We start from the raw sequence: 25,756 nt of genomic DNA on the forward strand, positions 1-25,756 counted from the left end.
AAGACTGCTTCCTGTGACTAACTCGAAATTCCAGAAGAGGTTATGATGGAGGAAGGGGGACGGGCTGCGAATGTGTTACTGTGCTCTTGGGAAATGTTTTTGGGATTTGTCCAAGTTCTATACTGGGACCCAAGACTCCTGAGCAGGGCAGGGCAGAGGTCATACCTAAAGATGCAATTTACTAGGATTCTCCCCTGACCTTAACCCTATAAACAGGTGCCTGAGGTAAGGGCAAAATCCAAAGGCATGTAAACACGGTACAAGCTTTCCCTAAAACAGATTAGGGAGAAGCACTTGCAACAAGACCTTGTGACAGGACCCCTAAGAACTTCAAACAAGAAGACCTGAATGTCATTCAACCTTACCAATTTTTGCAGCACATATTATACTCAAAAAGTGATGACATCTGCAACATCTTGCTTAAGAAAAATGATTATAAATAAATCAATATTCTCTACTCCTTTAAGAGAAAGTGATGGAGCTGGCAGCTCCGTGGGAGGTGTTCCCAGAAAGCCGTCAGAACGTCAGCACGACTCTGGAGAGGGAAGGGGATGTCTTCAGTGGAGGACAATGGAGGGCGTCTGTGGCTGTGCCAAAGGAACAAGACTTGCTGAGAAGAGAGGACTTGCCAAGGAGGAGTCCCACCCAAGCCCGGGACTCAAAGAGGTCACCTCAACACGGCGGAGAGGGAACCTGCTTAGTCCAAGAGGGCGCGAACTGAAGCCAGAGGCAGGTCGCAAGGGGCTCGGCGACCCAGCTTTCATTCCCAAAACCTCTCCTCGGCGCCCACGTTCCGCAGACGACCCAGAGCTGACCCAGAGCTGACCCGGTGGCAGCTCGGATCGCCTCTCCGCGTCCCCCACCACAGCGGTGGCGGAGCCGTCTTCCCTCCTGACGGGAAAGAGCTAGAGTGCTGGAAGTCTCTCACTCAGCCCGTCACCATGGTGACCACCGTACCCTGTAGCCCCACCCCTTCCTCGTGACGTGGCCCCACCCCTTCCAAACCCGGAAGTGGGAGAGTCGCTCCCGATGCGCGGACGTTTTTGGAGGAGGGAGCGGGGCGGCCCAGGTTCGCTCGGCTGCGCGCCCCGCCCCTCGAAGGCTGCGGGTCCTGGCTTCCCTACTGCCTCCTGCACCTGCGGGTCCGGAGCCCTCCGGCCGCCGGTCCCCACGCGGGCCCACCATCTCCCCGGCCCGCCCCCGTGCTGGAGGGAAGAGCCGCCTTGGGGAGGTGGAAAGGGACGTGGGGGCGACCTCGGCAGGTGAGGGGTGGAGCAGGCCCTGGGAAGCGGGGGTTGTGGTGTGTGATGTGTAGGGGGTTGCGGGTGAGTGTGTGTGTAGTGTGCGCGCTGCCTTAGTCGGTGTGACTTTGTGAGTGGGCCGATCCATGTGACCGTGCACGTGATCACATGTCCGTGTGTGTGTGTGTGTGTGTGTGTGTGTGTGTGTGAGCTCAGTCTGAGTTTATGGGGGTGGTCAGTGTGGCTGTCACCGGTGGGACGGGAGAGGATGGGGATCCGTGTGGGGGTCGTAGGGTGAAGGTGGGGCGCTTGACCAGGGCTTACTCCTGTAATCACATCGCGGGGCTACGCTGCTGCAGCCCAGGATCATGTTTTCCAGTAAACTTTTAAGAACTCTGAGCAGAGGCCAGTTATTTTGGAGAAGGCGCCTCAGCCTAAAATTGACAAATGACTTTGTCATTGCTGAGTAGGGCCAGGTGTGAGGCTTGTGAATGGGGGTTGAGAAAAGTAGCAGGGCTGGAGTGTCTCACTTTTCCTCTTCTCGTTTTCCTGAGTTTTGAGTTCTGCATTTATGCTGCTTCTCCACTTACAATGTTTCAGCTCCTGTTTGTACAAAGATTCAAGAGACTGAGGAGTAACTTAATAGCTGTGTGCAAATTTCCAAAAGCTTTTAAACCAAGAAAGAACACAAGATGAGGTGTCACAGAAGAAATGTCAAGTAGGCAGCTTTTCTCTCATAAGGTTTAGAAGATAAAGAAAAAACATTCATGAACAACAATAAAAAAAAGGAGGGATAAATCTTCCCTTTAAGAGATCTAAAAAAGGATAGCTATTTACTGGTGTGGTAATACCAGTAGGTAGTACCTGGAGACTCTGGTTCAATATTTTGTTACTGTGGTATTAATAATAAGCACAGATTGTCCATATGTAGATCAACTACAGACTGAAATAAAGGATCAGAAACTAGTGTAGCTAGTTATATGCCAAAGGGGATTTCATTGACTGTAAGCTGTGAGGTTCTGTTGAAACTCTGAGATGTAAGTACTGGTAATTCTTAGTGTACACTCACAACTGGCAGTTTTTTATTGTTGAGCAGCACTAGGGCCAGGGAGGACCAGGCGTCTGAAGACCTCCGGAGGAGGGGCTTCCTTGGGCAAGATTAAGGCTGATCTCTGCAGCCCTTTCCCTACCAGCGTGAACAGGTGCTTTTGTTTTTGTGAAGAATTGAACTGTGAGAGATCAAATCAGTGTTGAACTCGTGGTCCACATTCTTTCTTTTTTAATACCAACCAGTTTGGTTACAATCTCAGTTAACCTTTTTTGCCATGTGCAGAATGTTCCTCTTGTGAGTTGGAAAAGTATACCCCTTTAGTGGATGAAAGAGAGCTGGGAGAACAAACTTCCTTTTCATACTGCTCACAGCTGCTTTCCCTTTGCATCAGTCAGCTTAGACGTCAGTTGGTCGTAAGCAGCATTTGGTATCTGTTTTACCTTTCATGTCCTTCCAAACTAGCACAAGTGTTAAAATCACTTGCCGCTACAAAAATTTAGGCACAGTTGGGTGAAATCTCTCCAGCCAGATTAGTTATAAAATGTTATGATACTGGAGTGGTTGTGAACAATATTGAGGACTGTGGTAAGGAACATCTTTCTATTTATTGCTATTGGAAGGAGTGGAGGACAATGTATGTATGTGCTTGTGTATAGTAGTTTGGTTAATACATTGTAGTTGATTCCAAAGTATGAATAATTTGTTTTATGCCAAGTTTTGTAAATCTAGAAGGAAGCTTTCTGGTTTTAATTAGCTAAGGTGTTTTATCAGTTAATTAAGTAGTATTTGGGTTTTTTGTTTTGTATTTTTGCTAAACATGATTTTGAAATTTCCCTCTGTAAAATAGTAATTTATAGTAATGCAATAGTTTAAAAAATGTCTCCATTAGGAAGTATTTAGATGATATAGGAGTATTTCAAATCTGTCCAGGTTGAAATACTCCAGAATTAACATGTGCTAGTTGCTTTCAATTAAAAGTGGTAACCAGCTCAGAGAAAGGCTATAGATTTTTTAACATGTTAATATTTAAGAGAAAATGGGCCTACAAAGAATTATTTTCTTTATTTCAGTATGAATAATAACTGTCTGTCCATACTGAGTTTCTGGATAAGACTGGCTAATGATTTTCAACTTACGATTTTTAACTAATTTTTCTGAAAGTACAATCTTAGCCTCAAGAGAAGAGAACATTAGTGCAATGTCAAGGTTGTAAAATCAAGTTTAATATTGGATGTCTACATTTACCATTTACTTGGGGTAAAACCCCCAAGATTAGAAGTAACAGTTGAGACTGCTGAGTGCCCTGTGCTGAGGGAGCAGATGTGGAGGGCCAAGGAGGAAGGGCGCCATTGGTTTTGGAATCCTCTGCCCCTGGTCAGTGTAGAGAAGCCCCTCTAAAACAACAGTTCTGAGTGAGCCCAGAAGCTAAGTCCTAGGGTCTCAAATTCATCCCAGCCCTACTAGGAAATCCAGACTTGCCCTGTGTACATTGCAAGTATTTGAATCCTTCAAAACCAATGGGTGGAAGTTCCTCATTTGACAATAGGAATCTGCAACAGGGAACTAAAATTTCAGGTTCCTGTTATGAAAGAACAAAGAGAGCAGCCTTTAAATTGAAGATGCTGCCTGACCAGGCGGTTGCGCAGTGGATAGAGCTTTGGACTGGAATGCAGAGGACCCAGGTTCGAGACCCCGAGGTCGCCAGCTTGCGCGAGGGCTCATCTGGTTTGAGCAAAGCCAGCTTGGACCCAAGGTTGCTGGCTTGAGCAAGGGGTCACTCGGTCTGCTGAAGGCCCATGGTCAAGGCACATATGAGAAAGCAATCAATGAACAACTAAGGTGTCACAACGAAAAACTCATGATTGATGCTTCTCATCTCTCTCCATTCCTGTCTGTCTGTCCCTATCTATCCCTCTCTCTGACTCTCTCTCTGTCTCTGTAAAAACAAACAAACAAACAGATAATGCCTGCTGTGTGCCAATACTGTTTTAGGCTTTGGAGATACTATGGTGAAACATCAGAGATGAGAAAAACAAGCCCAAAGAAGGTCAATGACTGTTCCAAGGTCACACATTTTTTCTAAAGACACGTTTAGTTTGGGTGTTAGTTCTAGTGCCTTTAAGCATACCCTGGTATGGTATATTACCATAGAGCTTTCAGAGGATAATAATGTCATTTTAATCACACCTATATGAACAGCACTTTTCCAGTATTTTGCCTTAAGAACTATGTGTGAGGTTCTGAAGTTATGTTCTACTGGATTTAGAGTATTTTGTGAATCAATCAGGAAGCAAGCTTGCATTAACTCCTCTCTCTAGTGTGGACTGTTTTCTATAATTCTATCAGACTGGAACATCTTTATTAAAATGGATTAGTAAGATACTGTCAAAAGATAGGTGATGGATGGCCCTGGCCAGCTCGTTCAGTGGATAGAGTGTCAGCCCAGTGTATGGACATCCCGGGTTCGATTCCCAGTCAGGGCACATAAGAAAAGCAACCATCGGCCCTGGCCGGTTGGCTCAGTGGTAGAGTGTCGGCCTAGCGTGCGGAGGACCCGGGTTTGATTCCCGGCCAGGGCACACAGGAGAAGCACCCATTTGCTTCTCCACCCCTCCGCCGCGCTTTCCTCTCTGTCTCTTTCTTCCCCTCCCGCAGCCAAGGCTCCATTGGAGCAAAGATGGCCCGGGTGCTGGGGATGGCTCTGTGGCCTCTGCCTCAGGCGCTAGAGTGGCTCTGGTCGCAATATGGCAACGCCCAGGATGGGCAGAGCATTGCCCCCTGGTAGGCAGAGTGTGGCCCCCACGGTGGGCGTGCCGGGTGGATCCCGGTCGGGCGCATGCGGGAGTCTGTCTGACTGTCTCTCCCTGTTTCCAGCTTCAGAAAAATGGAAAAAAAAAAAAAGCAACCATCTGTTCCTCTCTTCCTTCCTCTCCCCCTTCTCTCCCCCTTCTCTCCCCCTTCTCTCCCCCTTCTCTCCCCCTTCTCTCCCCCTTCTCTCCCCCTTCTCTCCCCCTTCTCTCCCCCTTCTCTCTCCCTTCTCTCCCCCTTCCCTTCCTGCAACCATTGGCTCGATTGGTTCAAGTGTTGACCAGGCAGTGAGATAGCTCAGTTGATTCGAGCATCAGCCCCAAACAGGGGTTGACTGGTAGATCCCAGACAGAGCACATGTGGGAGTCTGTCTCACTATCTCCCCTCCTCTTATTTAAAGGAAAAGAAATAAAACTAGGTGATGGTACTGAAGTTTAGAATCATTTAACTAGTACAGGCAATCTCATACTGTTGTGTGTCTGGTCCTCAGTTTGCAATAGTTGTAGCATCTCTGGTAAGTGGTTTAAATTTTCTAGACAAGATGCCTGAAGGAACTGAGAAGGTTTGAAATATTATCTATCAAGGACCCTTCCTGCTCTATGATTATAGCATTTCACCAAATTGTTTTCTGTAATTAAATATATACCAGCAAGGTAAAATTAGCCTATTTTCTTTATTTTAACCTTTAAAGTATGTATTGTTGGTATAGCTAGACCAGACTATACGTTTAGTTCTGATGTAAACACAAATTCTTGACATGAAACATCACATGCTTTTATTTCAGGGTTAACCTCCATTTCAGCTAATCATGGGAGAGATTAAAGTCTCTCCTGATTATAACTGGTTTAGAAGTACAGTTCCCCTTAAAAAGGTATGTATGGTTTTACTACACTTACTTGCAAAATCTTACATTGTTTTTATGTGTGATTTAGAGGTTATATATTAGAATCTTAGTAGTGTTTTAGAGTGAAGGTTATTGTCAAGTATCATGACTTTAAGTTGCAGAGCATGAAGTTCACCCCTTCTCTGTTTAGTACAATCAACTTTTGAGACTCATTCAAAAATAAAAGCAAGTAGAACTACACTCATTATTTTATAATACTTCTATATATTCAAGCAAGCAAGAAATGTATATTCCAAAGTATAGTTTAGTGGAAAGCTCACAGCAACAGCAATTATATAGTAAGGGCAATCAGATTCTATTATGAAGTATTTTTCTATTCCTCAGATATAAGATTCACAGTGGGTTACATTAGAGGTGCACTGTTAGTAATGATAGACTCGGCCTGACCTGTGGTGGCGCAGTGGATAAAGCGTCGACCTGGAAACGCTGAGGTTGCCGGTTCAAAACCCTGGGCTTGCCTGGTCAAGGCACATATGGGAGTTGATGCTTCCTGCTCCTCCCCCCTTCTCTCTCTCTGTTTCTCCTCTCTGTCTCTCCCTCTCCTCTCTAAAATGAATAAATAAAAAGTAAAAAAAAAAAAAAAAAAAAAAAAAGATAGACTCTGCCATAGTCATCTCCTGGAAATTTTGAGCAAGGGGTCACTGGCTCAGCTGGAGCCCCCCAGTCAAGGCACATTTGTGAAAACAAGGAACAACTTAGGTGCTGCAGTGAAGAATTGATGCTTCCCATCTTTCTCTCCATTCCTGTCTGTCTATCCCTCTCTCTCTTGCTAAAAAAGAAAGAAAAGAAATAGTTTTCTGGAAAGTTTTAGAGATCTTTTCTCATATGAATTTATTACTACAAGGTTGAGATTTACTTTGTGCACTGTCAAAGGCCATTGAAAGGTTTTTACTACAATTACAGCAAAAAGACATAAAAAGCAAAAATGTGAGTGGCAGAATACAAAGGACAAAAAAGGAGTATGAGATCCTATTGTGACTTCTATGACCCGGGGAAATCCAAAATGGAATTGTCAGGGTCCTCTGGACTTTGCCGTGCTCTGTTTTCTGCTCCCAGTGACATCATTGACCGTAGTTAGTGTGCTGCCACCCAGGGTGACTGCCAGCTAGATCTAAAAAAATGGAGCCTAAAGGCCTTGAACTTTTTAATGTAAAATTACGATAAATATTGATTTGCATTGGCAAAAGTTCAAACCATTAATATGCTTTTCCAAATACCACCAAAAGTCAAAGAAAACAAAAATTAAACTGCCACGCAATGAATAATACTAATAGCCAACAGTTATTGAACACTTGAGTATCTGCCAAACTCTGCTGAGCACCTGAGTAGACTCAACTCATTTAATGCTCATTGTTTTCCCCTGTGGGGTCAAGACCCATTAAATCAGGATGACCTACCTTCTTTCTACCCACAGTTTTACCCCCCAAAAGCCAGTTTTTCTTGTACCCGTTTCCTACCCCCAACTGAATGGTTTGAAACATTCTCCTGGGATAGTGACATCCACACCTGCTTTGTCTCTACTCTCTAGCTGAAGTCTCCCTTTTGGAAGCTTGGTCTAGATCAGGTTCCTGAAACATCTCCTGAGCGGTACCATCTATACCCAGTTTCTTGCTAGAGCCTAAAGTCTTGCCTCCCCTGTTCACTTTGACCATGCTGATCCCAGTCAGTGCTCTAAGCCAGCACCAGAGAATGACTCTGCCAACTGCCCTTCCCACACACAGACACACACACACACATGAATAACTGCCAACTGCCCTTCTACACAAACACATACACACACAGATGACTGCCAACTGCCCTCCCTACACACACACCCCATCCTCCCACCCCGCCCCCCAGAAGTATGGGGAAAAACAAGGTGCCATGTACAGAGTTTACTGTTTAAAGATAAACAAAACAGATTTCATATAATTATGGATGATAAGGAAAATTGCAAACTGATAGAAAAAGCAGCTCTTTGGAAGAGTATAAGCAATTCTGTGGAATATTTCCTTAGCACCAAAGAAGGAAAAGATCAAAGCAGTTTATTTTATATACTGATCTGGTGTGACCTCCTAGATTACCTTTTAACAAACAAGGCAGTGGTATTAAAATTGTAATACAAAAAAAAAAAAAAAGCAATACAAAACCCAAATCTGTAAGGTTTTCCATTTTTTTTATAACTTTTCTTCCAGATTATCGTGGATGATGATGACAGTAAGGTATGGTCGCTCTATGATGCAGGTCCCAGAAATATCAGGTGTCCTCTCATATTCCTTCCCCCAGTCAGCGGGACTGCAGATGTTTTTTTCCGGCAGATTTTGGCTTTGACTGGATGGGGTTACCGGGTTATAGCTGTAAGTATTACTGATTCAAAATTCCAGTTCAGGTCCCCATTTTATATATTTTTTGTGCTTGTATTTCTCATCAGCTGTGGTATGGGGCACACTTTTTATTGAAGTAAAATACTGGTTTCCTTTTTTAAAATGTGAAATGAAACCTTTTGAAAGAAGGTGGTGTGGAACACAGACATATGAAGATGCAGAGGGGACAGACCTTTGTTGGAAGCCTTGTCTGCTCCCAGCTTTTCTGTGCATTCTCTCCTGTAACTCTTCTCATAAGTCTTATCAGTAGGAAGCATTGTCCCTGTTCATTGATAAGGACAATGTGGTCCAGGCCATTTTAGTGATCACTGCCAAGTCACACAGCCACTAGGTCAGGCGGGGCCAACAGTTTTTGCCCCTGGGCCAGATTAGAAAACAAACTTTTTTCATGGGCCAGACGAAATATTAAAATTAAAAAATGTTAAATACAAAAACAATTAGTTTAAGTAAACAAAATTTTATTATGTAATTTTTTATGAATAAATACGAGTGAAAAGAATTTAATATACAATATTTTAATAAAAATATTTTTTAATAAAATATAATTACATACTGTATAAATATCCAAACTATCGCAATTGAAACAATATTTAATTAATAGAATGAGTTGAAGGGGTTATATCGCAAATAAAACAATTATTTCGTTTTACAAACAGCCTGGACACGTTTTCAGTTATCAACTGCAGCTATTGTCTATGCTACAATGCCACTTGATTCAGCACACTTGACCACAAAAATAACGATTTGTTTGACCTTGGGTGCGCACTGGCAAACTCCGCCTAAAAGAATGTGGGTTTCACATCGCTGCTAAACATCAAACAGTTCATATCAAGTACAGACATGTACAAAAGTAGTAAATCTTTATAATGGAATTTTTTTAAAAAATAAAGAAGTACCGTGAATCCATTCGACCAATTATTGGAAGTTAACCCTAGGTTAGTCACACGCGAAATTCTTTTCCATGTATCACTATCTTCTTAAATATCTCGATTTCCAATAATCAAAGATGCTTCCGCTTCAGAGTAGCTAAGATTTTAAAGTAGCGGAGAATATTAAAAATTTGATCGCAGGCCACATAAACTCATTTCGCGAGCCCGCCCATGGGCCGTATGTTGGCCATGCCTGCACTAGGTGATGGAGGGAGAGCCTTGCTCAGTCTTCGACTCCATTTCCACTTCTCATTTTGTTACACCATTGCTTCCGGGGTAGGCGAGCATGGAATGTTAGACAGCAAGGTCTCTGCTAACATCCTGGTGACTGAAGGCTTCCTTTAATGTAAATCTTTGACAGTTGAAGTGAGGTGATTAGTTCATATCCTTAGCATTTCATTAAGAACTTTTTGGTTTCTAGTTGCTGTTTCATCATTGAGCTTGGTCTGAATCTAGTTTCCCATTGCTCGTTCTTGAGTCTTCTTCCCTGGAGAAAGGACACATTGCTGGTGACTGATTTTCACAGAATGCCTCTGCTGTGTAAGGACAGTGGAAGTTGATCTAACTTCCAAAAAGGAGAAACTCTTTTTGCTTTGGAGTTGGCAGTTGTTTCTGGGACCTGGAATATTAACATATGAATGGTACTTCCTATGGAACCACTGCTGCTATTACACCTTTTATTTACTGTCTAATGGAAAGAAAATATGGGCCACTTCTCTTGAAAGGTAACGAAAAGTTCTGAGAGCTCCACTGAGTAGGGCTGCACAAATTTCGCTTCCTCCTGACAACCATTTCCTTTTTAGAGTAAACTAGTTATCATCAGCAGGTACTACTGCCTGCTTGCCTTCCTAGGTCTTCTGTGATTGAATTTCTCCAGATTCTTGAACCATTCCTCAAAAGGCATGCTTGAGTCTCTGCAACACAACCTCCCTTGTTCTAGGTTTTCAGTAATCCCTCTTCAGGATTCCGTGAGAGCAGGGCGGTAACCACCCTTCTCCCAGCCCTCTGCAGCCTCGCACAGGACAGACAGTACCTTTCCTGGTGGCCACTGTTGATAAGCCAGGGAGGAGGAGACCCCGGCTTCTGTCCCACTGTAGAGTGCGGCGAAAGCTCACTTATGTTAATCTCCTCAAACTGGCAGACTGTGAAACCTTGCCTTCTGGTTGGATATTTCTTCTTGCCCTAAAGCTTTTTGACGGGGGATTTTCCTATTTTATTGGCTAAATAGTTAATCAAGAAAAGGCCAGTGGTGTTTTTAAAATTACTTTGTCCTTACAATTTGAATAGAATACCCAACCCCATGAAGTTTTGAAACTTATTAGATATTTGTTAGTATCTAGCAGTTAAAATGCACAAATACTTTTTTCATTTAAATGAAATTTAATCTGGAAAGATATCCCTTTTACACTAGGTCAGGTTTCCTCCAGTGGTCACATTTTGCAGAACATCGCTATCACAACCAGGGCATTGATATTAATATAATCCACTCATTCAGATTTTCCTGTCATACATATACTCAGTTGTGTGTGTACTAAGTTGCATACAATTTTTTCACTTGTCCAGGGCACAGATATTTTTTAATTAAAGGTTTTACAAAAGTGTCTCCCTTTTAGGGTATCATCTGACTCAGATTCTCAAATTTTCTGCTAGGGAGAGTCTGTTCTCCATGCTGTCACAAAATAGCAGAATCTTAACCACAAATAGAATTTTAATAGTAAGAGTAACACATTACATAAATCTGAAATTATCCCATAATTTACATGGCAGTATTTATCCCAATGATTCATTAATGACAGAATGAATATAAGTGCTTAAAACACCAAGCCTGGGCGATGGATTACATGCTATTAAAGAGAGGGACTTCTTAGGTGACAAGACTGAGTTCCCTAGAAAAGAGTTAGTGACTTGTATTTTTTTTTCTTCTCCTCCTCATTAATAGGTGACTTAGAGGCAAGCACCATACTGTTTTGATCACACACAAAAAAATGTTCAAGAAATCATACAGACTGACTAAGTCAATTGAAAGAAAAGGAACAATTTTACTGAGAACTCCCTTAAAGAAATGCTATCCAAAGGAGAGGGAATTCTCCTTATAATAGATTTTGTTTCTATTCAATAGTTCTGAGTCACAATTCAAAATGAAATTGGATTTAAGGGGAAATAGTATTTCTTTACTTGAGCAGGTTCTGCTCTATGTACCCTTGAACCTCAGACTTTCTCAGCCATTTGGAAAGGAAATTGATGTGAATTGAAATTGTTATTCATACAATATCACTACTAGAGTGCTTCTTAAAATTGGTCTGTTGGGTAAAATGTGAATTGTGACAGGAGGTGAGAAATGTATTTTCACGTTTTTGTTTTTTTGTTTTTTTTTGTATTTTTCTGAAGTTGGAAACGGGGAGGCAGTCAGACAGATTCCCGCATGTGCCCGACCGGGATCCACCTGGCATGCCCACCAGGGGGCGATGCTCTGCCCATCTGGGGCATCGCTCTGTTGCAACCAAAGCCATTCCAGCGCCTGAGGCAGAGGCCATAGAGCCATCCTCAGCGCCCGGGCCAACTTTGCTCCAATGGAGCCTTGGCTGCGGGAGGGGAAGGGAGAGACAGAGAGGAAGGAGAGGGGGAGGGGTGGAGAAGCAGATGGGTGCTTCTCCTGTGTACCCTGGCCGGGAATTGAACCTGGGACTTCTGCACACCAGGCCAATGCTCTACCACTGAGCAAACTGGCCAGGGCTTTCACATGTTTTGAACTAGGAGCAGAGTTTGAGCAACTGAGAAATGCTATTATGAGAGTCCTAAATTTTTCAGATATATATATATATGAATTACATTTTACCTTCAAAGTTTTGAAATAAATTAATTTTTTTTATTATTATTTCAGTTGCAATATCCAGTTTATTGGGACCATCTTGAATTCTGTGATGGATTCAGAAAACTTTTAGACCATTTACAACTGGATAAAGTGAGTACCATGAAACTAATTATTAACATGAGACTTTAATGAAATATTTACATTACAAAGCCTTGTGATGTCTTTCTTTTATATTTTAATAACAGCTCTTAGGAGATGAAAGTCGCATACCATTCAGTTTACCCTTTTCAAGTGTATAATTCAATGGTTTTTAGTATATTTACAGATATGTGCAGTCATCACCACAGTCGGTATTAGAACATTTTTTTCACTCCAAAAAGAAACCCATACTCCGCAGTCACTCTCCCCTCCCTCCCTAACCTGGCAACCTGCTCCACTTTCTGTCTCCATGGATTTGCCTGTTCTGGATATTTTGTATAAATGGAATCATACTATATGTGGTCTTTTCTGACTGGCTCCTTTAGCTTAGCGTAAAGTTTTTGAGGTCCATCCATGTTGTAGCATGTACTTCATTCCTTTTTATTGTCAAATAATATCCTGCTGTATGGATATAGCACATTTCATTTATCTGTTTATCGGTTGGTGCTCATTTGGACTCTTTTCCAGAATATGTGGCTATTATAAATAACACTGCTGTGAACGTTCCTGCACAGATTGTGGTGTGGACATCTGTTTTCAGTTCTTTGGGTATAGAGCAGAATAACTGAATCATAGTTTTCTTAAACAGAAGCTGCTCAGTGGTTTCATTTTCACTAATGCAGTCTGTGAACAGTAGCTTTTTTAACTTGTGTACTTTGTATGCATGGTTGTATTGTTTTTTTGAAGAATGTATAAATTGCATTTAACTACAGTATTTCCTAAAATTCTAACTGCTATAGATATTTTAATCTATTGGCTAGTAGTGACATTCTATTTTTGGGTTGGTGACAGTTAAAACAACCTTTTTGTTTATATATTTACGTTCAGGATTGATCATTGTTACAGGATCCTCCTTGTTTGTTTACAATTAGGTTCATCTTTTTGGGGCTTCTTTGGGAGGCTTTCTGGCCCAGAAATTTGCTGAATATACTCACAAATCTCCCAGAGTCCATTCCCTTATCCTCTGCAATTCCTTCAGTGATACCTCTATCTTTAATCAAACTTGGACTGCAAACAGGTAAGAACATAAACATTTGACCAAAATTCTTACTAATTTTGTTCAATGGAATTTTGAAAATGCTAGCTTTTGGGTTATTTTTTTGTTGTAACAGAGAGGGAGGTCAACTCTACTTTTGTCTTCTGAAATCACCTTGGCTTTTAAAATTAGAGTCACCTTTGCAAAAGAAAAGAATGGAATGAACTCGGAATTCAGTTCTTTCAGCTACTGTAAATTATTGTTTAGCTTTGTTTAGTACACATTCATATGTTCTCAGTTTCTCTCCAGTGTATACATAACTACTCTGTGTTCTGCTTGTTCTGTTTATTTTGTGTGAGTTCTGTGTATTGACTACCCAGTTTCTTAGGCATTTGGCTTCTCCCAATTTTTCATCATGTTCTACTGTAAATCTTTGTACAAATTAATTTTTTCCTTCCCTTCCTAGGTTATTTTCTTGAGATATATTCCCCCAAATGGAGAAACTAGAGCATTTAGTCTGTCAGCAGATGTTCTGCAGGTCATGACATTTAATGTTCATCTGCTTTTCAGAAAGATGGAGATGGTGGATGGCTTTGTGGGGCAACCAGGGGCGCACCTGCTGCCTCTGAGCATCCTTTCATTGATTTTGTCATTGTAGTTAGTCTGATGGATACCTGATGGTACCTGAAAGCTGACTTAATGTGCATTTCTTTCATTGTTAGCAAGGCTAGGCTCTACCCTAAAAAAAAAATCCCGTTGACTAAGCATACCCATCTGATCAGATTGGTTTTCATATAATGTTATAGATAAATGTTTTAATGATTTTCACATCTACTTAAGATTATACTTAAGATGTCATCTCAATAGTTTACTCAGCATTCATCCACAATTTCTTGTATACATGAGCTACAAGTATGTCATATCCAGGTGATGTACTAAACCTCATTGGTGGTTTTTGATGATCTTTAATGTTTCAATCGTCAGATGCCAATACTGATCTCATTTTGTGCTCTTGCATATTAGCTACTTTTTAATCAAATATCTAAGCCCTTACTGTGTGCAGTACACTGAGGCCAAAGGAGTGAGCACAGCCAACAGGGTCCACCTGCACAGAGCATACTTAGGCATCAGGTCTTTTCAGAGGATGAGAAAGCTAGGGGGTGGGGAGTGGAGGACTTAGGTAAGTGAAAGAGGGCCGACTATCCTTGTAAGGGGCCTGACCTGTGGTGGCGCAGTGGATAAAGCGTCGACCTGGAAATGCTGAGGTCGCCGGTTCGAAACCCTGGGCTTGCCTGGTCAAGGCACATATGGGAGTTGATACTTCCAGCTCCTCCTCCCTTCTCTCTCTGTCTCTCTCTCCTCTCTCCCCCTCTCTCTCCTCTCTAAAAATGAATTAAAAAAAAATTAAAAATAAAAATATCCTTGTAAAGGAAGCTCAACAAACTGTTCGACTGAGAAGATGCATCAGAAGGTGGTCTGCGCCTTTTATAAATCATTTTCAGTATACGTAGTCTTAGAGAAATTAGTGTTTACCATACATAATGGCACTCAGCATTTGTAATTAATGGAATAAATATTAACCAAAAATCACATATAAATATCCATAAAAGTAGAATTGCCTTGAATTAGCCCAGTTAAATCTAATAGTAGCAAACTTTGGGAGGTACAGTAACTCTTTCATTTTGCTATTTTGAAATCTATTTTGAAATATCAGTCAATCCAAAGGTGACATAAATGTGAAGGGTGATATCTTAGGTTTTCAGTCTTCTAAAGCAAATAGTTTAGCCTGTCCTGTGGTGGCACAGTGGATAAAGTATCAACCTGGAACACCAAGGTTGCCAGTTTGAAACCCTGGGCTTGCTTGGTCAAGGCACATATGACAAACAAGCAATGAACAACTAAAGTGAAGCAACTCTGAATTGATACTTCTCACCTCTACCTTGTCTGTAAAATAAATAAATAAAATCTTATAAAACAAATTTAAAAAAATAAAGGAAATAAGGCCAATTAGGGGGAAAAAGTCTTAGAATCATCAGAATATCTATCTTGCTAAAGGAGTTTTGAAATATCAGTTATAATTATTCAAATCCTCAAAGTGTAATTATATTAAGCCATAACTCTTTGGGAGCTTGGGAAAGTGTATATAAAATCAAGGCGCAGGCCCTGGCCGGTTGGCTCAGCGGTAGAGCGTCGGCCTAGCGTGCGGAGGACCTGGGTTCGATTCCCGGCCAGGGCACACAGGAGAAGCGCTCATTTGCTTCTCCACCCCTCCGCCACGCTTTCCTCTCTGTCTCTCTCTTCCCCTCCCGCAGCCAAGGCTCCATTGGAGCAAAGATGGCCCGGGCGCTGGGGATGGCTCTGTGGCCTCTGCCTCAGGCGCTAGAGTGGCTCTGGTCGCAACATGGCGATGCCCAGGATGGGCAGAGCATCGCCCCCTGGTGGGCAGAGCATCGCCCCTGGTGGGCGTGCCAGGTGGATCCCAGTTGGGCGCATGCGGGAGTCTATCTGACTGTCTCTCCCTGTTTCCAGCTTCAGAAAAATGAAAAAAAAAAAAAAAAAAAATCAAGGCGCTAAGTTCTTTGAAAGAAGAGACTCGGACTTTTTATCTTAAGATCCCAACAACCTAGCTAATAATAACGCTTCATGGTTGAATCAATATTTGCTATTTATGTGTTGTCTTGGAAGTTTAAATGATCAGGTCTTTGTTTTACAGCTTTTGGCTAATGCCATCATTTATGCTGAAAAAAATAGTTCTTGGAAACTTTTCATCTGGCCCAGTGGACCCTGTGATGGCTGATGCCATTGATTTCATGGTGGACAGGGTAAGGATCATGGCGTTGGGGTGGGGATACCTTGTACTGGGAGTTTTCATGTTTGGAGTGTTCATGTTTGCTTGGTTCTTGAAGATATGTTTATCTCATTGAGTATGGATTATATATGCTTATTAAGCAGTCTTCATATTTATTTTAATATATCCAAAAGCTGTTACTGTTAGAAATTCATTAGAATCAGTAGGTGGAGCTTTTCCAAATACAGATTCCAAGGTCTCACACCGGTCCATCAAACTGAAATTCCTGGGAATGGGATCTAGGATTCCTGTATTTTTACTCCACTTCCTCCTTCTACCTCCCCCAGGTGAATCGAATGTAGCAGATCTGTAGACACAGTTAGAAACTGCTGGGCTAGATGACTTTTCTGAGGTCTTATTTAGTGCTAAGACTTCCTAAGTGTTTGTTTCCTGTCTTTGAGCTGCAGGAATTCGCCTGCTGCCCACAGGCATGTACTGCACCCACAGGCATGTACTATAGTTGAAGAAGCAGTTCAGGTTGAAGACTAAGAAAGCCCAGGTTCCCACCACCTGAGAGGCCTAGTTGATGTCTCTCAAATACGTTGTGTTTCCTTATTGGTAAACTTTCTGGCCCCACCACACGTGATGCCACCTTTATAAGCACAGATACTATATGTAGATTTAATGGAAATGTGAAAAAAAATTAATTTAAATTTTTTACCTGTGTTTCTTTCTGCAGCTGGAAAGTTTGGGTCAGAGTGAACTGGCTTCGAGACTTACCCTGAATTGTCAAAATTCTTATGTGGAACCTCATAAAATACGGGACATCCCTGTAACCATTATGGATGTAAGCTTTCTTTTGAGTAAAATAGATGCTTTATCTTTTTAAATGTGTATGTCAAGATCCTCATCATAATTATTTTATAATTTTTCAATATTCTTCAAATTCTTCGGATTTATTTTTTAACTCTCCAGCTTTCTTGATTCCAAAACCATCTGTTTATTGCTTACCCTATATTTTTCCTGGCAGGAATAACACCTTTGAAGACAGAATAAATTTAAACAAACATGGTAGTTCTTACCCATTTTGGTGTATTTTTTTTTTTTAGAATAAACACCTTTATTACATGAGAAAAGATAGGAGGGAAGGGGATTTCTTGCCTCTCCAGGCCTGGTTTCCTCAGCTGGGACCCCAGCGCCTTGCTCTCTAGCACGTAGCCGTCCACTTGGCCGCCCTGGCCTGGTCTTCAGGCGGTGCATGCGAGAAGCTTGCCCTACTGGGTCTGCTCCTCTGGAAAATGGCTGATTTGGGCATTCTTTCTCCTTTCATCTTATTTCTTCTGAATTTTCTTTGATCATTTTTTTTGTTTAAAATCTCTTCCTCCTCAGAAGTCAGCGTGGCCCCCTACTTGCAGCCCAGAGGCAGTGCCTAGTGGGGCTCAGACCACTGGCGGTAGTGTGCTGTCAGTGAGCAGATGCAGCTCTTTCCTAGGGTCTTGGTGCCGACCGGTTTGTTATTGCGTGCATCGTAGACACGTCAGCAGTCCTTGTCCTGTGCATACAGCTCTCTGAGCTCCAGGAGAAGCTGTCCACGTCCAGCCTCAAGGCTCAGCACTTCTTGTTGCCTCCCCGCACGCAGACTGTGTGTGTGTGGCAGGGGCTGCTAATCTCAGTGTTGGCGGCAGGGCTTATAGTTTTGCTTCCTGTGGGACTTTCTCTTGCCCCGGGTCTTGCTTGTATACTGGTGCCAATTGTTCTAAGTGATGCCCATGGCTTGGCGCTGGCAGAAAAGAGAACTATTTTTGTTATTCCTATCAACAGAGACTGCACTTTAGCTAGTTCACATCTGGGCAGCAAAGAGAAGCTGTCTCAGGAGGGCAGAGAATCAAGAATTCCATAAAGTCTAATTGTTACAAAAATTTCTTATATACTTGAATTATGGTAAAATATACATCACAGGTCCTGGCCGGTTGGCTCAGCGGTAGAGCGTCGGCCTGGTGTGCAGGAGTCCCGGGTTCCATTCCCGGCCAGGGCACACAGGAGACGCACCTATCTGCTTCTCCACCCCTCCCCTTCTCCTTCCTCTCTGTCTCTCTTCCCCTCCCGCAGCCGACGCTCCATTGGAGCAGAGATGGCCCGGGTGCTGGGGATGGCTCTGTCGCCTCTGCCTCAGACGCTAGAATGGCTCTGGATGCAGCAGAGCGACTCCCCAGAGGGGCAGAACATCGCCCCCTGGTGAGCATGCCGGGTGGATCCCGGTCGGGCGCATGCAGGAGTCTGTCTGACTGCCTCCCCGTTTCCAGCTTCGGAAAAATGAAAAAAAAAAATAAAAAAAAATACACACACACACACACACACACACATCACAGATTTTACCATTTTAACCATTTTAGAGTGTGCAGTTCAATGGCATTAAGTACCTTTACAGTATTGTGCAACCACCACCATTATCTATTTCCAGAACTTCATCATCCCAAACTGAAACTCTGTACCCATTAAAAGATAAGTTCCCACTGCCCCCTCCTCCTAGCCTCTGTAACCATGTAGCAGGTGTCAGAATGTCATTCCCTTTTAAGGCTGAATAATATTCTATTGTGAGTATGTTTCATCCATTCATCTGCTGACGAACATTTGGGTGGTTTCTACCTTTTGGCTATTGTGACTAATGCTGCAATGAACATGGTGTACAGACATCTGTTTGAGTCTGTACTTTTCATTCTTTTGGGTATAAACCTAGCAGTGGAATTGCTAATTCTGTGTATGGCTTCCTGAGAGACCATATCGTCTTCCACAGTGGCTTCCACATTTTACATTCCCAGCAGCAATGCACAAGGCTGCCAGCTGTTCCATATCCTCACCAACACTTGTTATTTTCTGTGGTTTTGACAGTAGCCATCCTAGGGGATGTGAAGTGGTATTTCACTGTGGTTTGGCTTGTGATTTTTTAATATCATATAACTATTATGCCTCAAAAATAGATTTATTCCTGAAGTCAAATACAGTGTGTTCGTAAAGTCATGGTGCACTTTTGACCGGTCACAGGAAAGCAACAAAAGACAATAGAAATGTGAAATCTGCACCAAATAAAAGGAAAACCCTCCCAGTTTCTGTAGGATGATGTGGCAGCATGTGCGCATGCACAGATAATGACGTAACACCGTGTATACAGCAGAGCAGCCCACAGCCATGCCAGTCGAGATGTGCACGGTACAAAGGAAAGTTCAGTGTGTTCTGTGGCTCGCTAAATTCGAATCTGTGACCAAAGTGCAACATGAATATCGGTGTGTTTATAACGAAGCGCCACCACATAGGAATAACATTACTCGGTGGGATAAGCAGTTGAAGGAAACTGGCAGTTTGGTGGAGAAACCCCATTCTGGTAGGCCATCAGTCAGTGACGAGTCTGTAGAGGCTATACGGGACAGCTACCTAAGGAGCCCTAAAAAATCTGTGCATGAGCCCACATCGAACTGCACTGAATAGGTTAGATATGAAACTGGGCGAGTTTTCCTTCTATTTGATGCAGATTTCACATTTCTATCATCTTTTGTTGCTTTCCTGTGACCGGTCAAAAGTGCACCATGACTTTACGGACACACTGTAGTTGATTTTTGTCAGGAAATTATTCATTATAAACATGTAAACAAGAACTTTTTTTTTTAATCATTTTCTACTGTAATTGCTACATTCTGACATTTACTATGGTGCAAGAGAGCCTTCCAGTACGCTTCTTGAAATATTTGCTCTTCACAGTACATTTGATCTGCTTGTTCATCCTTTAAAACTATGCCCACCATGTGGGTATGTGGTCACTGAAAATTGTCTATAAGCTTTAGCAAGTTGAGATGCAATTTTTTTGCTCCTTTTAAGTTACTTTTTGAAAAACATTTTGCAAACATGTATAAGCATCAGTTTGTATGAGCCTTGAGAAATGTCTGGAATCATAGGCCCCAAACGGCTAGCAGTGGCTCTCCTAGGGAGGATCTGGACTTTTTCTTATAGTCTTTACATTTGTTTGGAATTGTTTTTACGTCTACGGCCATACCACCCTGAACACGCCCGATCTCGTCTGGAATTGTTTTTACTGAGCATATACTACCTGTATAGCTCTGTTATTAACTAATAATAAAATTTAAGAGTTCTTTTGGGGTTTTATGATCTTTTTGAAAATTAACTGGCATTTGCAATAATAATAGTTTACTATTAATATTTGCTAATTTAGGTAGCTATGTTTGAGGGAAAAGTAAATTCATAGGAGTATTCCACCCCCACCCCCCAAAAATACAAAAGACATTTGGCAGCAGAATCTGTAGCCAATGTCTTATATTGGACTTAGACTCACCAGGGGTCAGCAGGAAGAGGAGGCCCAAACTGCACGGGGGTTCAGCAGTGTCTCCTTACGAGAAAGAAAGGTTTGGGGTAGCACTTTCCGTCATGTGAAAAGAACATAATACCAGTAGGTTTCAACCTTGTCTTTTTTTAAAAAGGTATTTGACCAGAGTGCACTTTCAACTGAAGCTAAAGAAGAAATGTACAAATTGTACCCTAATGCCCGGAGGGCTCACCTTAAAACAGGAGGCAATTTCCCATACTTGTGCAGAAGTGCAGAGGTGAATCTTTATGTACAGGTGAGTCCAAGCTTGGAACCCAGAGTACTTTGAACCCAAAGTGTATGGTTTGAAACATAAAGCTTTTTCTTTTTTTTTTCTTTCTTTCTTTTTTTTTTTTTTTTGATAGTGGAGTAAAAGAACTACAGAATTTTCTATAAGAATGAGGCATTGATTCAATAAAATTGGTTTACATTTATAACTTATATGAGAATTCAAGCAGGTATATTGGAGATATCTAGCTAACTCCCTTCCCACCATCCTTTTTCTAAGAACAGCAGGACACTTATGTAGCCATTTGGTGTGATGTGACCTTGCCTCCTGGACACAACAAATTCAGTCAGAGCAGGACACCGGACCTCAGTGGGGTCAATCTGAGTTCCATGAAGCAACTTCTTGATCTATTTTAATGCATTAGAAACACACACACACACACACACAAAATAACAAAACCATCTCTTCATCCTCTACCTAAATGAGTATTAGAATATCAGTGAGAAATAATTGTTTTGGCAGTTTGGCAGAAAGTATCAAGAGTCTTAAAAAACCAATCACGCCTGACCAGGCGGTGGCGCAGTGGATAGAGCATCAGACTGGGAAGCAGAGGACCCAGGTTCGAGACCCCGAGGTCGCCAGCTTGAGCGCAGGCTCACCTGGTTTGAGCAAAAGCCCACCAGCTTGAACCCAAGATCCCTGGCTCCAGCAAGGGGTTACTCAGTCTGCTGAAGGCCCGCAGTCAAGGCACAATTGAGAAGGCAATCAATGAACAACTAAGGTGCTGCAACGCACAATGAAAAACTAATGATTGATGCTTCTCATCTCTCCGTTCCTATCCCTCTCTCTGATTCACTCTCTGTCTCTGTAAAAAATAAATAAATAAAAATTAAAAAAAAAAAATTTTTTTTAAAAACCAATCACGTTCTTTGATCCTGTCATCCTCTTGTGGAAACAGATCCTAAGGAGAGGATCTTAAATACAGAAACACTTGGTGGCCGGAGACATTCATTTCTAGCATTAGGCAGAACAGCAGAGGCTGCGAAGGCCCTGTCTCACAGCAGCAGCAAGGGAGAGTAAACACCTACTCATGGAGCAGTGTGCACCATTTAAGATGTTTATGAAGAGTTTATAGGAACTTGGGAGAGACTGGTTACATATTAGATGAGGAACAAAGATCCCAAATTATGGTTTTTAAAAATGCTTCTTTGCCCTGGCTGTTTGGCTTAGTGGATGAGCGTCAGCCAGGTATACAGACGTCCCAGGTTCAATCCTTGGTCAGGGCACACATGAGAAGCGACCCTGCCCTCCTTCTCTCTCTCTTATCCTCCTGCAGCCAGTAGCTCAGTTTGAGCATTGGCCTTGGGCGCTGAGGGTAGTGGGTTGGTCCAAACATCAGCCTCAGGCACTGAGGATAGCTCCATTGATTAGAATGGTTGATTCAGGCATTGGTCCCAGATGGGGGTTGCCAGGTGGATCCTGGTCAGGACGCATGCGGTAGTCTATCTCCCCTCCTTTCACTTAAAAAATAAATAAAAATGCTTCTTTGACTTTTCTGTGTTTTCCAATTTTTCTCTAATGGGTATGTATTACTCTGTAATTTTAGAAGTACAAAGCATTTGTATACGATGGTGATACTTGAAATAATGAACCTGCATTTCAACAGATACATTTGCTGCAATTCCATGGAACCAAATATGCGGCCATTGACCCGTCGATGGTCAGTGCTGAGGAACTCGAGGTGCAGAAAGGCAACCTCAGCCTCAATCAGGAGGAGCAATAGCTGGGGCTTTCGCTGGTGCTGACGAGTGATCCAGCATGTTCTCGTGCGGTCAGCGACGTCCGTGCCCAGCAGTCGGCCTCTCTGTTCAGTTCATCAGGCTCACCGGGTATCACTGTTTGGAAGTAGGACTGAGTCTCACCTTCATGACAGGAGGCAGCTCTTCTAAGCCAGTGTAACTGTTCCCGCTTCGGTTTTTTTAGCTTTTGAATTTGAAGAAATACTTTTGAAGATTCCCATTTTAAGAATTGTGAAAATTTTGCTACCAAAAGTCTTCACCATTATGTTCTTATGTGAATGTTAATTTCTGAGGTTTGGAATTTTGTAGCTGGTTTTTTCCTTGTCCTTTTCCTTATCTTTCATTTCATCCTTTCTTCCTTTTTATATTATTTGCTATAAATACCGCACATCCAGACTATGTATTGGAAGGCCAGTGTTTATTTTATGCTTTCCTGGTTATAACCGTTACGGAGGTGCCAGGCTGTCTTCACACCCTTTGCTCTCCTGCCAATCAACTACTTCTGATTTCCAGTTATGCAAATTGTTTTGAGTTTTAGCTGTTGTCTTTCTAGCCATTACAGTCATTTGGAATAAAAATACAAATTCAGTTTCAGTGAGTGGCTTTTATGAGTATTGTAGCTACCTGACTGGGCTACACAGACAGGGAGTTCTGAGTAGCAGGCCGTGGTGTTTGCCAACTCAGTGTGGCCTTAGTTATTTCATCTCTCTTAAGTACAGTTTGCTCATTATAAAATAACAGTAGCTTTCCTTTATTGAGCTGCTACTGTGTATCAAGTACTTTTCATACTTTCATGGAAAATTTTAAACATGCATAAAGAAGAGAAAATAATATAGTGAACTATGTCCCAACCACCCAGTTTCAAAAATGATCAATTCGTGGAGAGGGTTGTGTGTCTTCCCTAACCCCACCTCACTTCTTCCACACCTACACCCATTACTGGGTTATTTATTTTTTTAAAAAATTTTCTGAAGCTGGAAACGGGGAGAGACAGTCAGACAGACTCCCGCATGTGCCCGACCGGGATCCACCCGGCACGCCCACCAGGGGCCACGCTCTGCCCACCAGGGGGTGATGCTCTGCCTCTCCGGGGCGTCACTCTGCTGCGACCAGAGCCACTCTAGCACCTGGGGCAGCGGCCAAGGAGCCATCCCCAGCACCCGGGCCATCTTTGCTCCAATGGAGCCTTGGCTGCGGGAGGGGAAGAGAGAGACAGAGAGGAAGGAGGGGGGCGGTGGAGAAGCAAATGGATGCTTCTCCTATGTGCCCTGGCCGGGAATCGAACCCAGGTCCCCCGCATGCCAGGCTGACGCTCTACCACTGAGCCAACCGGCCAGGGCCTACTGGGTTATTTTAAAGCAGTTTCTGATACCATATGATTTTATCTATAATTTTTCTATAGATAACCTTCAAGAGGTAAAATAACCATAATGCCATTAACATGCTTGAAAATGCACCAGTTCCCTTATATCATTAGTCAGTGTTCCCATTCATGACTATCTCATCAATGTCTTTATGATTGACTTGTAACCAGCTTCCATACAAAGTTCACACTTTGTATTTGATTGAAATATCTCGTCTTTTTTTTTTTTTTTTTTTTTTTGTATTTTTCTGAAGCTGGAAACGGGGAGGCAGTCAGACAGACTCCCGCATGCACCCGACTGGGATCCACCCGGCATGCCTACCAGGGGGTGATGCTCTGCCCATCTGAAGCGTCGCTATGTTGCAACCTGAGCCATTCTAGCACCTGAGGCAGAGGTCATAGAGCCATCCTCAGCGCCCGGGCCAACTTTGCTCCAATGGAGCCTTGGCTGCGGGAGGGGAAGAGAGAGACAGAGAGGAAGGAGAGGGGGAGGGGGGGAGAAGCAGATGGGCGCTTCTCCTGTGTGCCCTGGGCGGGAATCGAACCTGGGATTCCTGCACGCCAGGCCAATGCTCTACCACTGAGCCAACTGGCCAGGGCCTCAAGTCTCTTTTAAAGTATAAGTTCCTCTGCCCTCTATTTTTTGTTTTCCTTGCCATTTATTTGTTGAAGACATGGGCTTGTTTGCTCTGTAGAAGTCACCACAGCCTGAGTTTGGCTTATTGCAACCTCATAGTGTCCTTTTACTTGTTCCCCTGTTCCTGGTGTTTCTCATAAACTGGTGGTTATATGTAGAAGCTTGAGCAGGTTTGAGCTTTCTTTTTTGGCAGAATGCTTCATAGGTAGAGTTGCATGCTTCCTGTTTGGAACTAAGCTGTTAAGATTGCTCTGTGACTTCAGGTGTTATGAGCCTGCTCCAGGCACTGGAAAATTCCCGATAGTTTAACTGCCACTGCTGATCATTACATAGAAGCATATTTCATTAGGGGTTACAGAACAGTGATGATACTTTAATTTTTATCATTCCTTCTGCATTTATTAACTGGAGTTTGCTGATTAAACAAAAAAGCAACCACAGCGTTTTCTCATTAACTATTTGGTTGCTGAAGTACAATTTAGACTAAAAAACAGTAAGCATCTATGTTTCTTTCTCTTTAAGTTTTCAGAATATTGAGTTGGCCATACTTTGTCAGATTTTATCCCCCCCCCCCCCCCCCGATTAAACAGATTTTACAGATGAAGTCACAGAGACTGGGAGAGGTTGAGTCTTGCTCAATATCACACAGTCAGGAGTGGAAATGGAGTGCCGGGTTGGATCTGACCATCCCTAAAGCCAGTCACCCTTCCACAAAGGCCACAGTGTCTTCCCTGACTACCTTGTGACTTGACAACTGTCATTAGTTATGGAAGCAGTTGGTAAACCATGAAGGCAGGGCTGTTTTTAACTGTTCGCATAAGTCTTCCTTGAGGCTGCCACACTTTTCACTGTGTGTGACTTCCCAGCAAAGCGGGAGCTCCTGTGGGCAAGGCCAGGCCACACGTGGTCAGCAGCCCTGCCCTGCACCTGGTGCAGTAATGGACCAGAGTTGCCCTCCACTTTCTTTTCAAATTCTCCCTTTGCGAGCCATGCCCCTAACAGCTTTCACTGCTCCCTGGCTCTACCCCCTAATGACTGCCACTTCCAGCCCTGACCGATTCTGAGCACTGGCCTTGAATGCCTATTCAGGCCTATCTATCAGGCCAGTCTTCTACAGCCACCCCAGCGTCTGCTGAGAAAAGCCATACGCGGCCACTATCCAACCTGCCCCTCCTCTCCCAGACCCCATCATCTCAGTTCCCAGCACCACTGCCTCTCAGACTTCCCAGCCACACAAACTCAGCCATCTGAGACCCCCACCCCCACCCCTCCACCCCCATGTCTCA

The 25,756-nt window shown here is 42.9% G+C and overlaps 1 protein-coding gene across 2 annotated transcripts; it reads left to right on the top strand.

Moving 5' to 3' along the window:
- Positions 1-1,123: 1,123 nt before the first annotated feature.
- On the top strand, positions 1,124-23,064 carry SPG21 (SPG21 abhydrolase domain containing, maspardin). Of its 2 annotated transcripts, XM_066273716.1 has the most exons (9): positions 1,124-1,262; positions 5,885-5,971; positions 8,179-8,340; positions 12,178-12,258; positions 13,179-13,324; positions 15,996-16,104; positions 16,810-16,917; positions 20,558-20,698; positions 22,338-23,064. In XM_066273716.1, exons 2-9 carry the CDS (start codon positions 5,909-5,911, stop codon positions 22,452-22,454), a joined length of 927 nt encoding a protein of 308 aa, XP_066129813.1. In that variant the 5' UTR covers positions 1,124-1,262; positions 5,885-5,908; the 3' UTR covers positions 22,455-23,064. The 2 variants fall into 2 exon arrangements, with proteins under 2 accessions (XP_066129813.1, XP_066129814.1); XM_066273717.1 differs by lacking the exon at positions 8,179-8,340.
- The last annotated feature ends 2,692 nt before the right edge of the window (positions 23,065-25,756 follow it).

Source organism: Saccopteryx bilineata, chromosome 4, assembly GCF_036850765.1.
Source record: "Saccopteryx bilineata isolate mSacBil1 chromosome 4, mSacBil1_pri_phased_curated, whole genome shotgun sequence".
NCBI lineage: Eukaryota > Metazoa > Chordata > Mammalia > Chiroptera > Emballonuridae > Saccopteryx > Saccopteryx bilineata.